Source organism: Arvicanthis niloticus, chromosome 5 (assembly GCF_011762505.2).
Source record: "Arvicanthis niloticus isolate mArvNil1 chromosome 5, mArvNil1.pat.X, whole genome shotgun sequence".
NCBI lineage: Eukaryota > Metazoa > Chordata > Mammalia > Rodentia > Muridae > Arvicanthis > Arvicanthis niloticus.
Window position 1 is genome coordinate 87,777,979 of NC_047662.1, and position 12,640 is coordinate 87,790,618.

General features: G+C 44.9%; 1 protein-coding gene across 7 annotated transcripts in view; it reads left to right on the forward strand.

Annotated features, from left to right (window-relative positions):
• The window catches only part of Ptpn3 (protein tyrosine phosphatase non-receptor type 3), a 152,178-nt gene that overhangs the window by 87,551 nt on the left and 51,987 nt on the right, over positions 1–12,640 (forward strand). For all 7 annotated transcript variants that reach the window (XM_076934925.1, XM_076934926.1, XM_076934924.1 and 4 more), the window contains 3 exons: positions 3,080–3,200; positions 4,372–4,459; positions 9,761–9,849. In XM_076934925.1, coding sequence (XP_076791040.1) covers positions 3,080–3,200; positions 4,372–4,459; positions 9,761–9,849 — 298 coding nt within the window. The remainder of the gene's footprint in view (positions 1–3,079; positions 3,201–4,371; positions 4,460–9,760; positions 9,850–12,640) is intronic.

Below are 12,640 nucleotides of genomic sequence, written 5' to 3' on the forward strand. Positions count from 1 at the left end.
AGGAGATAAGGGCACGGACAGCTGACCAAGAAAACGATTCGATCCAAGTCCAGCTTAGTAAACTGCTAGGTTTATACTTTAAAAAGAGTGTGGCTGACTTCAAAAAGAGCTGCATTACAGAGTCCCACCCAACATGGATGGCCTCCCCAAGCTGCACAAATGGAGCCACCCCTTCAGCTAACATTCCACCTACTGTGTACTTCAGCACCTTTTGAGACCAGGAAGAGCTGGGACAGTAAGAATGAGTGGCTGGAATAATTCTCCTTACTCCTTTTAGGAGGGAAAGTCAGGCTCTGTCTTTCGAGGCTCTGGGGCTATAGTCACAACTGCTGTGATTAAGATGGTGTCTGCCATGTCATGACACAGGCCAGTGATCCATAACACGTAGCCAGAGTCAGTGTGTCCTCATCAATCTCTAGGTTTGTGGCTCCCATTTTTTCTGGGCTGATGGGTGACAGAGGCAGGGACCTTCTCACATTGAAGCCAGGCCTGGGTGTTCACAGTTGGAGTATCCGGGCTGAGTGGCAAGAACTTGAGGAAGGAGAGAATTATGCCCAGTTTAACCTTGTCCTATTCATTTGTCCCTGTGAGATTACCTGGCTGAACCTCAGGCGTCCCACCTGTGAGTAGAGGCCTCTGATCCTTATTCAACATGGCTGATTAAACAGGGCATTTGAAGGTGGCCTATAGTCCCCCCCCCCCCCAAAAAAAAATCATCCTTTAATACTGAGCCTACCTACACTGACTGAATCAGTGAGAATAGGGATGGAAGCCACGCTCTCTGGGTCTTAGCTTTTCCTCTTATCTGCATGGCTTGACCTTCCAGGCCTCATGTGGCCAGCAGGACCAGAAGTGTCTCTTCTACTTTGTAGGGCTATAGGAGAGAGAACATGAACCACTGTCTGAAGCACTCTTACGGTAGTCTTAACTCTTGGTGTCTTTTCATGTCAGTCCAGAAGAAAACTGTGTTAAGTTGTGTATAAGGTGGGAGAGATGACTCCTTGTGTCAAAGCACCCACCGCCAACGAAGTCAGTCTGAGGTCAGTCAAGATACCCACAGTGAAAGGAGAGAACTGACTCCTGAAAGTGGTCATCTGACCCCCACACATACCATAGAGAATAAAAATTAAATGTAAAAGTTGGCCTTGATAAGCAGTAAGCTATGATTAGAGAAAAATTGAAGGCCTACATTTAAGACATCCTGTTCCAAGCTTCACCCGTGGGGCTTCCCACTTTGGAGGACTGACAGAAGAGCCACTGAAGACAGTCCCAGAACCTTAAAAGGTAGAAGCTGGCTGAGGCTGAAACTCAACATTGCTGTCCTACTAATAAATCATGGGTCATCATACAGACTGTTTGAAGTGTAAGCTCTTTATAGTCCTCTAGCCTTGATAAATGATACATATATTTGTATGCTCTGTATACATTTCTTATAGCACAGATTCTTAGATATATTTATAGTCCTCTAGCCTTGATAAATGAATATACGTGTATTTGCACGCTCTGCTAACATTTCTTACGGGACTAATTCTTAGCTATAAAATTAGTGGCTCAGGAGGTATACTAAGGACATTTTGTCTGATACATTTTGCCAAGTTGTTTCAAGATGGGTGTCTAGTATTTAAGACCTATCTGTGATCTGCTAACCTAAGCAGTTTCTTATTAAATCAAGAAGTACAATGTTCAGAAGAGGAAATACTTCCAGCCCAACGGCTGACGAGTGCTGCTGGCTAGTCAGCGGCTTATAAGGCACACACAGACAAAAAAAAAAAAAAAAAGTTTGGGAACTATATAGTTACTCTATGTTTCCCGAGCCTCAGCCACAAGCAGGCTCTGTACCAGCCTCAGGATGGGAGCTCTGCAGCCTACTGGGGTTGAGAAGGAGCACACAGTGTGTGCCCTATCCTGCTTGGGGAAGGGAAGGGAGTCTAGAAAAGTTATCAGACAAGTGAGCCCCAAGAAGAGGCTCCAAGATGAAGTTAGAGTTAGAAGAATAGCAAATGGAGGTCCCACCCATCGGATCACTTGAAACATGGATACCTGGGATCTCAAACTTGGGGCATGTATTCACAGACAGGTAAGACAGGCCCTGTGGTAAGAATGCAGGGACACAGGTACTACCTTTTGTCTGTCTGTTTGTTTGTTTATTAAGAGTCACCCATGCTGTATGGGTCATGAGGAGCATTTGCTCAAGCCCTCCAGTGATACGATGTCATTGACACCATTGGCAGTCCCCCCTCCCCCCCAAGGCTCTTGCAAGTGCGTATAGCTGTGGCTGTTAACTGTTGCCCCCTAGTGGTTATCCCAGAGCCCTGTGCAGGGTAGCAGCATAAGATTTCAAGTGAAAAACCATCCCCGAGGGCAACGTTCGCTGCTCTCACGTTGATCAAAATGTTTGTCAGTGGCTTTGCTAAAGCAAGGAGCTTACAGTTTTTTTTTTTTTCCTGTTGAGTGAAAGCTGAGTGAGTATGAGTGGCTAACAGGACAGATGAGCAGATAAATGATTCAGAAGGCCCTCTTTGAGTTAATGAAACCAACAGGAAAATTAAAGAGAGTTCTGCCGTCTAGGCTTCGGAAAAGCATTGGCAGCACCTTGTTGGCCTTTCTAGGACATCAAGAGAAGATTCAGCAGCTCACTGGACGGACAGACGTGAAATAGGGTGCTTACCTAGATCCCTCTCACCTAGGTCTTTACTTTGCTGAAAATAGCCTGGGTTAGGGGTCCCTTCCCCCTGGGTCTCAGTTTCTTCCTCTTTAATGTGGACCCTGATGAAAATATATTAGTGCATCCTCACTATGTGCCCTGTAAGAGCATCACAGTGGTATCTTTTTAAGCACACTATTGTGAGTTTGACGGTCTCCTCCTCTCACCTGCCACACCCCTGTACTTACCTGGAATTTAGCCCTAAACAGAGGTTCGGATTAAAAGCACGGAATGGAAGCTAATGAAGAGCTGGTTCACTTGGCTCAGAGCTTATCAGACCTGTTCCCCACAGAGATATCTCTTTCGTTGTGCTTGTTGATAAGGACCTCGCAGAGGCGAGTCTAATCCTGATTTTCCCTCATTGTATCTTAATAGCTCATTTTGGAGACTTTAATGCTTCCGTACATCATCCAGGTTATCTTGCCGACAGCCAGTTCATACCAGATCAAAATGATGACTTTTTAAGCAAGGTGGAATCACTCCATGAACAGCACAGGTGCGGGGACTGGGGAGGTTGGTTGAGTGAGTAGGAACTGGGGTGTGTGGAGCGGGGACTTGTGGGGCTGGGGCTTAGGAACTTAGGCTGGGTATTTATTTATAGATAACCTACCACTTTGTGTTTGATTCCCCCCCCCCCCCACGTCCTGTGGTTTTCTGTACGTTTAACCTGGGATGGTGGCAAATGTATATTTAGCAGCACTTGCGTTTTTTGTGAAGCATAAAAATGCCATAGGAATTGAGGACGATAGCCGGCCTCTTCCTCCTCCAAGGTGTCATTGACCTTGGTTAAACCCTCAAGGAGATGCCTGTTTTCAATCTGATTGATTGGCCTCCAAGCTGATTGAGCCAGTACCTTTTAGCCGGTTACCATGTAATAAAACAGGCCATTCCCTCTAGTGTTGTTGAGTGGAGAGACGGCTGGACTGGAGACCTGACGGGGGTGGGTGGTCCTGGATTGAGACTGCTTTTCCCCCACATTAGGGAGTCGCCTTGGGACAGGCTTTGCCTCTATCAAGTACTTTCCACTCCGAGCCTCTTCCCACTCCTCACGTGACCCAGTGCTACTGTGGCAGCTGTTCTGTTCCCATTAAATGAGAACCTCGATGACCCAGAGTAGCCCTCCAGAGACATCTCATTTCTTGGGAAGGGCCATAAAAACAAAGGGCAAGTTAGCAGCGTACCTTCTCAGAGGGTGCCGCCAGCCCTTTCTCCCAGAATTGCTCCTGGGACAGAAGTCAGCATCCTAAAATAGCACAGGGCCACTGGCTTTTGAAGCATGAGGCCACTGTTGAGAGGATAGACAGGCAGAATGATCAAAGATTACCTATTAATTGAGCAACAAGGCATGGTGAGAGGGCAGGCATCTTGAAAGGCGATAGACAGTTTTCACTGTCGGAAGACCTCCCAGAGAGACCACTAAGTGGGAGGGTGTCTTAGTAAAAACCGAGGGGTCCAGAGGAGGTCAGGCTCCATGGACAAGAAGAAAAACCTGCTTCATTAGGATTTAAAGGTAGAGTGCTTACGGGAACTGGCCCAAGGCACTTAGTAACTGTTAGTAACTTACAGAGGACTATTACAACGTTTTCCAGGTATCTTTAATTTTTTTAAAGCTCAAGGTTATTCTCCACCTATTGGGTGAGTTTTGCATTTTCTCTTTTCTTCTGCAGTGGGCTAAAGCAGTCAGAAGCGGAATCTTGCTACATCAACATAGCTCGAACCCTTGACTTCTACGGAGTGGAGCTTCATGGAGGCCGAGTATGTACCCTTTAGCTCGGAAACTATTGTTTATTTTTAATTATGCAAGTTTGAAAACTTCCCTGGGGAATTACTTTCCTCCCCTTATCACAAACAAAGTCTTTTAGCAGATACTGGGGGGCTAGAGAGTTGCCGCAGGGTTTGAATGCACATGTTCTTGCAGAGGACTGGGGTTTGATTCCTAGAGCTCACTTGCAAGTTCGAAACCTCATTGGGAACCAGGCACAGACAGGCATGCAGGCAAAACACTCATGCATATGAAATAATGAATAAAACAAATCTAAAATTTTTTTAAGAGAGATACTTGAAAAGTTTATTGAGTTTATCCAGGTTTTATTGGCCATTCAGTTGATGTTGTCCCCACACTTCTGAGGGATCAGGGTGTAGAAGACTTACAAGCTTTCAGTGGGGAAAATCTGCTTTTTCTGTCTTTTAAAAGTTATTTTTTTAGTAAACATACTGAATGATGGGATTGAAGGCTGAGGATGTCTCTTGACTGGGTTCAATTCCCGTACAAGAGGCAAGAGAAGAGGATCAAAAGTTCAAGGTCATCCTCTGCTACATAGTGAGACTGAGGCGTGAGCCCTCATCTCAAAAGTGGAGAGGTGTTTATTTCCATGGATGCATTTCACTGTATTTTGTTCATGCTTAACCACTCACATCCTCCTCTGTCTCTCCTTCCCCCATCCCACTCAAATGCCCCCTCTACATTTACACGACTTTATAAAATCCAAGTTTAAGTGGCAATTCGCTGAGCCAAGGTTTCTACTACATCTTAAGCAGTACTTAGATTAAAGCTGGTTACTCAAATACAGTAACATGTATATGTTTGTGTATGGTAGTGTAAGTTATGTGTGTGCTGCTTGTGTGTGTGTGTATATGTATATATTTGTAGGTATAGGTAGATGCAAGGTACACACTTGCCTGTGGAAGCCAGATGTTAGTCCCTCTCCACCTTTATCTCTCTCTTTTTTTTTTAAAAGGAGTATATGTCCTGTACCTCACTTCTCGTATCCTCTTTTTTTTTTTTTTAAGAACTATTTATTTATTTTACATATGAGTACACTGTAGCTGTTTACAGACACACCATTAGAGGACATCAGATCTCATTACAGATGGTTGTGAGCCACCATGTGGTTGCTGGGAGTCGAACTCAGGACCTCTGGAAAAGCAGTCAGTGCTCTTAACCGCTGAGCCATCTCTCCAGCTTCCCCCGACCTTTATCTTTTAAAACATTTATCACTGAACCTGATACTCACTGCCTGGCTGCCCAGTGAGCTCCAAGGATCCACACTCATCTCCACTTCATTCAGTGCTGGGATTACAGCCATGCAAGACCATGCCTGGAGGCTAGGGATTGGAACTCTGATCTTCATATTTCCACAGCAGGCACTTGATTGGCTGAGCCTGCTCCCCAGCCCTGTTCAGGTTTAATAGTTTTATAGAAGAAATTATGGTGGTGTGATTGTGAAATTGATCAATAGTTTACATTGTGATTAGTTTAGAAGACTAATACATGTCAAAATTCTGTGTCCTGGTAGATAGTTTCTTCCAGTAATTACATCACCTTGGGGACTATCACTTTTCCCACTTGTCACTTTTCCCACTTTATAGATGGGAGACTGACTCTCTGCTATCACAGAGCTCACCCAGCACCTAGGTGGTCAGTACCTGGGCTCAGCACTGGCTGTCTTACTCACTGTTACTGCTGTGAAGAGACAACCATGGCCAAGACAAATTTATAAAAGAAAACATTTGTTGTAGCTCCTGGTGCCAGAGAGTTCACTAGGGAGCATGGCAGCAGGCAGGTGTGGCTCTCGGGCAGTAGCTGAGAGCTACATCCAGATCAGCAAGCCTGAGGCAGAGAATGTGTGAGAGCTAACTGGGAGTGGTACTGGTTTTGGTACAGGCCTTTGGAAACCTGAAAGCATGCCCTACCCCCAGTGACACACTTTCTCCAACAAGGCCCCGCCCTTTAATCTTTCCAAAACACTTCTACCGAACTGAGGACCGGGCATTTAAATATATAAACTTGGGCAGGGCGTGGTGGTGCAAGACTTTAACCCTAGCATTCAAAATACAGAGGCAGGAGGATCTCTGAGTTTGAGATCAACCTGGTCTAAATAGCGAGTTCAAGGGTTTCATAGAGAAAGACCTTGTCTTAAAACAAATACACAAACACAAAAACAAATATGCAAGCCCATATGGTCCATTCTCATTCTAACCACCACACTGACTTATCATGTTCAACATTTTAGCACTGACACACTAACATTTCTGCCTGCTGTTGCCCCACATTGTACCCACAAAGAAACAGTTACTGAGCTGGGGAAATAACTCACTTCATAAAGTTCTTGTTGGAAAAGCAGGAGGACCTGACCTTGAGCTCAGAACCCATGTCAAAAGCCAGGCCTGGTGATCTGTGGAGACAGAAGACCCCTGGGCCACAGTGGCTGGCTGGACTAGCTTCCCTTTGTGATGAGCTTCTGGCCTCCATACTCACAAAATACACATGTGTACCTGTGAGAGCACATGCAGACACACACACACACACACACACACACACACACACGAGAGTATTAATTAAACACCAGCTACAGGCTACTGGCTGGTTTTTGTTCCAGGTGTTTCCCTAGGAGACCCTTGAGTCTCATTTTAGGATCACAGAAACCCTGGCAAATTGGTGTTCTTAATCATCTCCATTTACAGATGAAGACTGTGGAAGCTGATTAAATGATGTAAGCTTTTTACCTGTTTAAAAATCTACACTGCCAGGCAGTGCTAGATTTAATCCAGCACTTGGGAGGCAGAGTTTGAGGCCATCCCGGTAAAGAGTTCCAGGACCGTCAAGGTTACACACAGAAAACCTTGTCTTGAAAAACCAAAAATTAAAATTAAAACAAAACAAACAAACAAAAAAAACTACAAAAATCTACACACTATGTTTGAAGCTTATAGAAACATTTGAACTTTTCGTCTTCTGTCTCATGAGCTCTCCTCTAACATGGGTCATAAAAAGGGGGAAATATATTGGCTCTTGTCCATTAACAGCTTTGAAATGTAACTGGCAAGTTTTAGCCCCTTTTCCAAGTTTTTTCCTCTTAATAGAATATTTCCGAGAACCTAGTCAACAGCAGAATAGGGGTTTCTGTCAACACCAGACTCAACCTTTCCCTTCACCTTCTCTACCCTCAGCTGTCAGGGAAATGAACCCCTCAGGCCAGCAGCGCGTGTGCATACCAGTGCTTGGGAGGTTGAGGCAGGAGGAATGAAGAACTTTGAGGCCAATCCTGGCTACTTTGTGAGCTCTAGGCCAGCCTGGCATACATATGAAGACCCTATCTCAAAAGGAAAAAAAAAATCACTTAGTCGTTAAAAGTTCTCATTGCTCCTGTAGAGAACCAGTGTTCAATTCCCAACACCCACATGATAGCTCACAACCATCCATAACTCTAGTACCAGGGGATCCAGTACCCTCTTCTGACCTCTGAAGACACCAAGTACAAACAGGGTCCACTTACATCATACATATATGCCTAACACTTGCACATAAAATAAAATTAATAAACCTAATTGAAAATACACACACACACACAGAGAGGGAGAGAGAGAGAGAGAGAGAGAGAGAGAGAGAGAGAGAGAGAGAGGACACGCCCATTCTGGGTTTGGAGGCAGATAATCAGCTGAGATACAACCTCAGTCCCTCCAGTTGTTAGAGGAATTGCCTTGCACCAGGCAGTACTGAATGGACACTCCCATATCTGAGCAGCTTTCAGTAGATCCTTCGGTCTAGACTTCTAGGCAGCTCTTACCACCCAGTAACTCCCCACCCAGTCTTGGCTCCTTCTCCATAGCTTTGTGCTTTCCCCGTGTGGCTTGCTCGTTGTCAGAAGCCCGAAGGTGGCACACAGCTTTTCAGTGCTTCCAACGAAAAGAATCATGTCACTGATGCTCAGAGCATGGTGGCCAGAATTGGTCACATGATCTGTTCTTCTGCAAAGGAAGCTAGCGTGTGGGGCTGGTGTGAGAATTCAGGAAGTTAGCTTACTGAAGTAAACTACAGTTATCTGGAGGAAAGGTGCACACTGGAAGACAGTAAAACACCTGATAAGATTCAGTCTCAGCCCACCAAGCCATTCGCTCAGTGCCATTGGCCAGTTCATTCCTCTTCCTATACCTTGCTGAGTCTTGCTTGTGGCTGCCTTGTTCTTCACCTCCCGGTTCTGGCTTTGCCTACGTGTGGGATTTTAGCCTGGTGCCTAGTGTGAATACTCAGGACTTCCTCTGTATCAACCCCACTTCCCTGTCCAGTCTCTGTACCTCCCCTTGTCCCTTAGTTACTCCTTAGTTACTAAGTGACGGCCCCACCCCAATAGAAAATGAACATTTCTTACACCTACTAATCCATATCCATAGATCTGTTCTGGGTTCTTAGATTCTGTACTTTCAGCCTGATATAAATCTTTGAGGGGGATCCTCAAATTTATATAATGCAAAAAGGGGAAATGGAGGGGGGACTCCTCAGCCCCGCATAACATAGGCTATGAGTGGGAGGCCAACACTCACTCGTAACTGTACTTAAGGGTATCTGATTGGAAACAGAAATTATGTGCGACTCAAGGAAGGAGCTCCATCCCTTTGAATGTTATTTGCTTTTATACTCAAGTGGATTTAAAACAGTTTTAATCCTCTCTGTTTTCCTTCTGTGTCTGTATGATATATGGCAGTGCCAAGCACACAAGCCCTTAGCCAGTGTAATTCCATTGGATTCATAAGTAACATTTGTTTCTTAATTGGATTTAAGAGTCCTGTCTACATGTGTAATTTTTCCTTATCATTTCATAATAGCTAAAGCTTTTTCAGTAATTGAAAGCGAGGTTTGTACGGAGCTTTATGGGGAAGAGGCCTGTTTGAGTCTCATGTGGCTCCCAAAAGCTGATGGTTGAAAATTCAAGAGTGTTTATATATAACCATGTGGAGTACATAATCATATCTGGCAACTTCCTAAACCAGGTATAGTGACATGTTTAGAGAGAGAGAGAGAGAGAGAGAGAGAGAGAGAGAGAGAGTGTGTGTGTGTGTGTGTGTGTGTGTTCATGATGTGCTGTGTGTGTATTCACTTTAAAAGAACTGGGTACCAGCTACTTGCTCTTAAGTGGCTGCAAAGTGAGGATTTTTTCTGTGTTCAGGGCATTCCCCCTCTTGAGCGGATGTACCCTGCTATTTTTAAAAGCGTGGGTGCTTTAAAGTTAGCAGAGTAACACACTGTGAACCTGGATGCTTCATTTCCCCCCCACCCAGGATCTGCACAATTTAGATCTAATGATCGGAATTGCGTCTGCAGGCATTGCAGTCTACCGAAAATACATTTGCACAAGCTTCTACCCTTGGTAAGTGCAAACACTTCATATTGTCTGAATCATGCTATAAAAATATGCCAAGCGAAAGTAATGCTAGCTCTAATTTTAAACTTTTATTTCTGAAGAATGGCTGGAGCTCCGCCCTCCCCCCGTCACCACCACCCCCCCCTTCCACCAGTCCTCCAAGTTTTAAGCTCTGAACTCTGAATTTGATCCAGATTTGGCACTTGGAAAAGTTACCTTTGGTTTTGGTTTTTATTAACTTCCCTCCAGCAGTCGTCCTGTGGTTGGGCTAGTTGGTGGATAAATGACATGAGGCAGGTCTTGTTGAGAATTCTTTCGTCCTCTTGTGTATCTATGGAATCAGTCCTAGATTCTGGTAACCTTGAACTTGCCAATAGTACTGTGTGTATGTTGGTTTTCTTTTTTCTCCTTTGCATACATGCCTATGGTAAAAAGTTTAATCTATGTATTAAGTCCACTGAGATTTATACTGCAATGAAAAGTATGTAGATATTCTCTCTCTCTCTCTCTCTCTCTCTCTCTCTCTCTCTCTCTCTCTCGTGAAGGCCATAGTATTTTCAAACTGTGATTGAGTCCAGGCAGCTGAATTTATAGAAAACAAGAGCAGAGATAGGTGAGGGGAGACTCCATGGATTTTTCAAGATGAGTTTGAGTTCGCTGTACCCAGACAACAGAGAGCTTTCTGTTGGGAAACATCATACCACTCAGACGATACATTTTAATAAATGTGAACATGAGCGAGTGCAAGACAGGGCTAGAGCAGGTGGAGGAGAGCAAGTGCTGCAGAGAGATGCGGAAGTACACACATGCAAAGAAGAGCGGCCACACAGAAATTTATAGACAGGGCGGAGGACACTTGGGTGGCAGAGTTGTGGCAAGGTCAGATTTGCTGTTCAGGTTTACGCCTGTTCCTTAGTTTGACCACTTAGAACGTCACAAACTGAGACAGAACGATGTTTATCACAGCATTACTTATAATGGGGATAAAAACCTATAAATAAAGTTAGAGGGGCATTGACTGTGATAGCAGCTGTCATATTATTAAGTGTTGGCAATATCCAAATCGTGTTACTCTCTATTTTACTTATCTCACTTAAACCTTGAATAAGCCGTTCTTATCCCTGACTTCTCAGCAGAGAAAGCTGTAGAGCAAGGAAGTTTGTAAGACCTGTCAGGCTCGTGCTGCTAATAATGGCGCCTGTGAAATTCATATCCAGTTTGTCACTCCAGATGCGTTTTATTCTACCACTAATAATTGTGTTTGTGGGGACAAAGGACCAGGCAGTGGGCACAGGCCTGATTTTTCTCTGAATGCCTTTAATCCTCTAGTTCTGTAACCCAGATGCCACTAGACTTAGTTTCACCTGTGGCTGGTTCTATGAAGGTCCTATAAGCAGGTTCTGAACATCACATTTAGATATCCTTAAAGGTAAACAGAAGCCTTTCAGGCAGGCCGGACAGGAACTCTTGGCACACCTCCTCAGGGGCTCTTTCTGATAATCTTGGTTATTCTTCAGCTTCAGACTGGCTCCTGTTAAAACCTGTCTCTGATGCCAGTGCTGTATTACTTACTTTGTATAACTCTGTGACACGATAATTGAAAGCAGCAGTTTAAGGGAAGCAAGGCTGGCTTGTGGTTCAGAGGATCCAGTATGCCGGGCAGGTGAAGCGTGAACACTTGGCCAGGATGCAATGTTCAAACACATGAGCACCTCAGACTCCCACCTAGAACAAGTGAAAACCTCAGAGACCAGTAGGGAGGTCAGCCCTGGAGATTGAGCAAGGGCAGGGTGCAGAAGGGCCCAGAGTCTACAGAAGTGACTCTAAAGAGGATAGGCTTTGACCTCAGGGAGTCCATTCTAGAAAGAAGGTACAGAGCGTGTGTATCTCCAGGAACAGGGAGAACACAGTGGTCAGTCCAGGGTAGATGGTTGATTAACGCTAGAGCACACTGTGCTGTGGCCTCTGATTAGCGAGTGACTTGGCCATGGAGAGCCTCACAGGACACCAGATGATTAAGTAGAGACTTAATCATCTATGCTTTAATGGGAACTAGATTCTCCTACATGCAGTGGTCACAAGGATATGACTGTGTGCATCATTTGTCACCTGTCTCCTTCATTAGGTTAGACATGTCCAGGTGGCAGTACCCACTGTCTTGTTCTTTCTGTCCCTGGGACCTGGCACAGTACTGTCCCTCTAGACACACAGTACATTTCATAGTTGCTGTGACTGGAGGGCAGTAGACAGCCCGATGTAAAACCTGCAGTCTGGAAATCACATCTGCGTTCTACAGATTTGCTCTGGTGAAAAACACAGTCAAAGAGAGAGTTGGAAGCACTGGGGAAGAACCCTCTGAACCAGGGGGACAAGCAGGGGATCCCCATATGAAGCCAGTAGCACACAAGCAGTCTATGCCCAGCAAGACAAAGGTGGGAACTCACACACACTGATGAATAGGTTCCCCAGACTCCTGTGAAATAGGAATTCCTGTGTGCTCCTCTCAACACTTATGGAAGAGACCTGGCCACCTCAGTGTGTAGCATGCTCCATGGTGGCCACCTCAGAGGAACAGGACATAAGAGCCTTCTGATCTAGCCTGCAGTCATTCCCAAAATTCACTAGTTAAATAGGTGTATCTGCCAGCAGATTACTTATAATAGGTGTTTGGTTTACATATATAATGCAAATGTGCTATTGTGTGCTGTCTGTCTGTCTGTCTGTCTGTCTGTCTGTCTGTCTTCCACTGGGGAAATATCACTTGAATAAATTTTCACTTTATGTACTCACTGTTCTA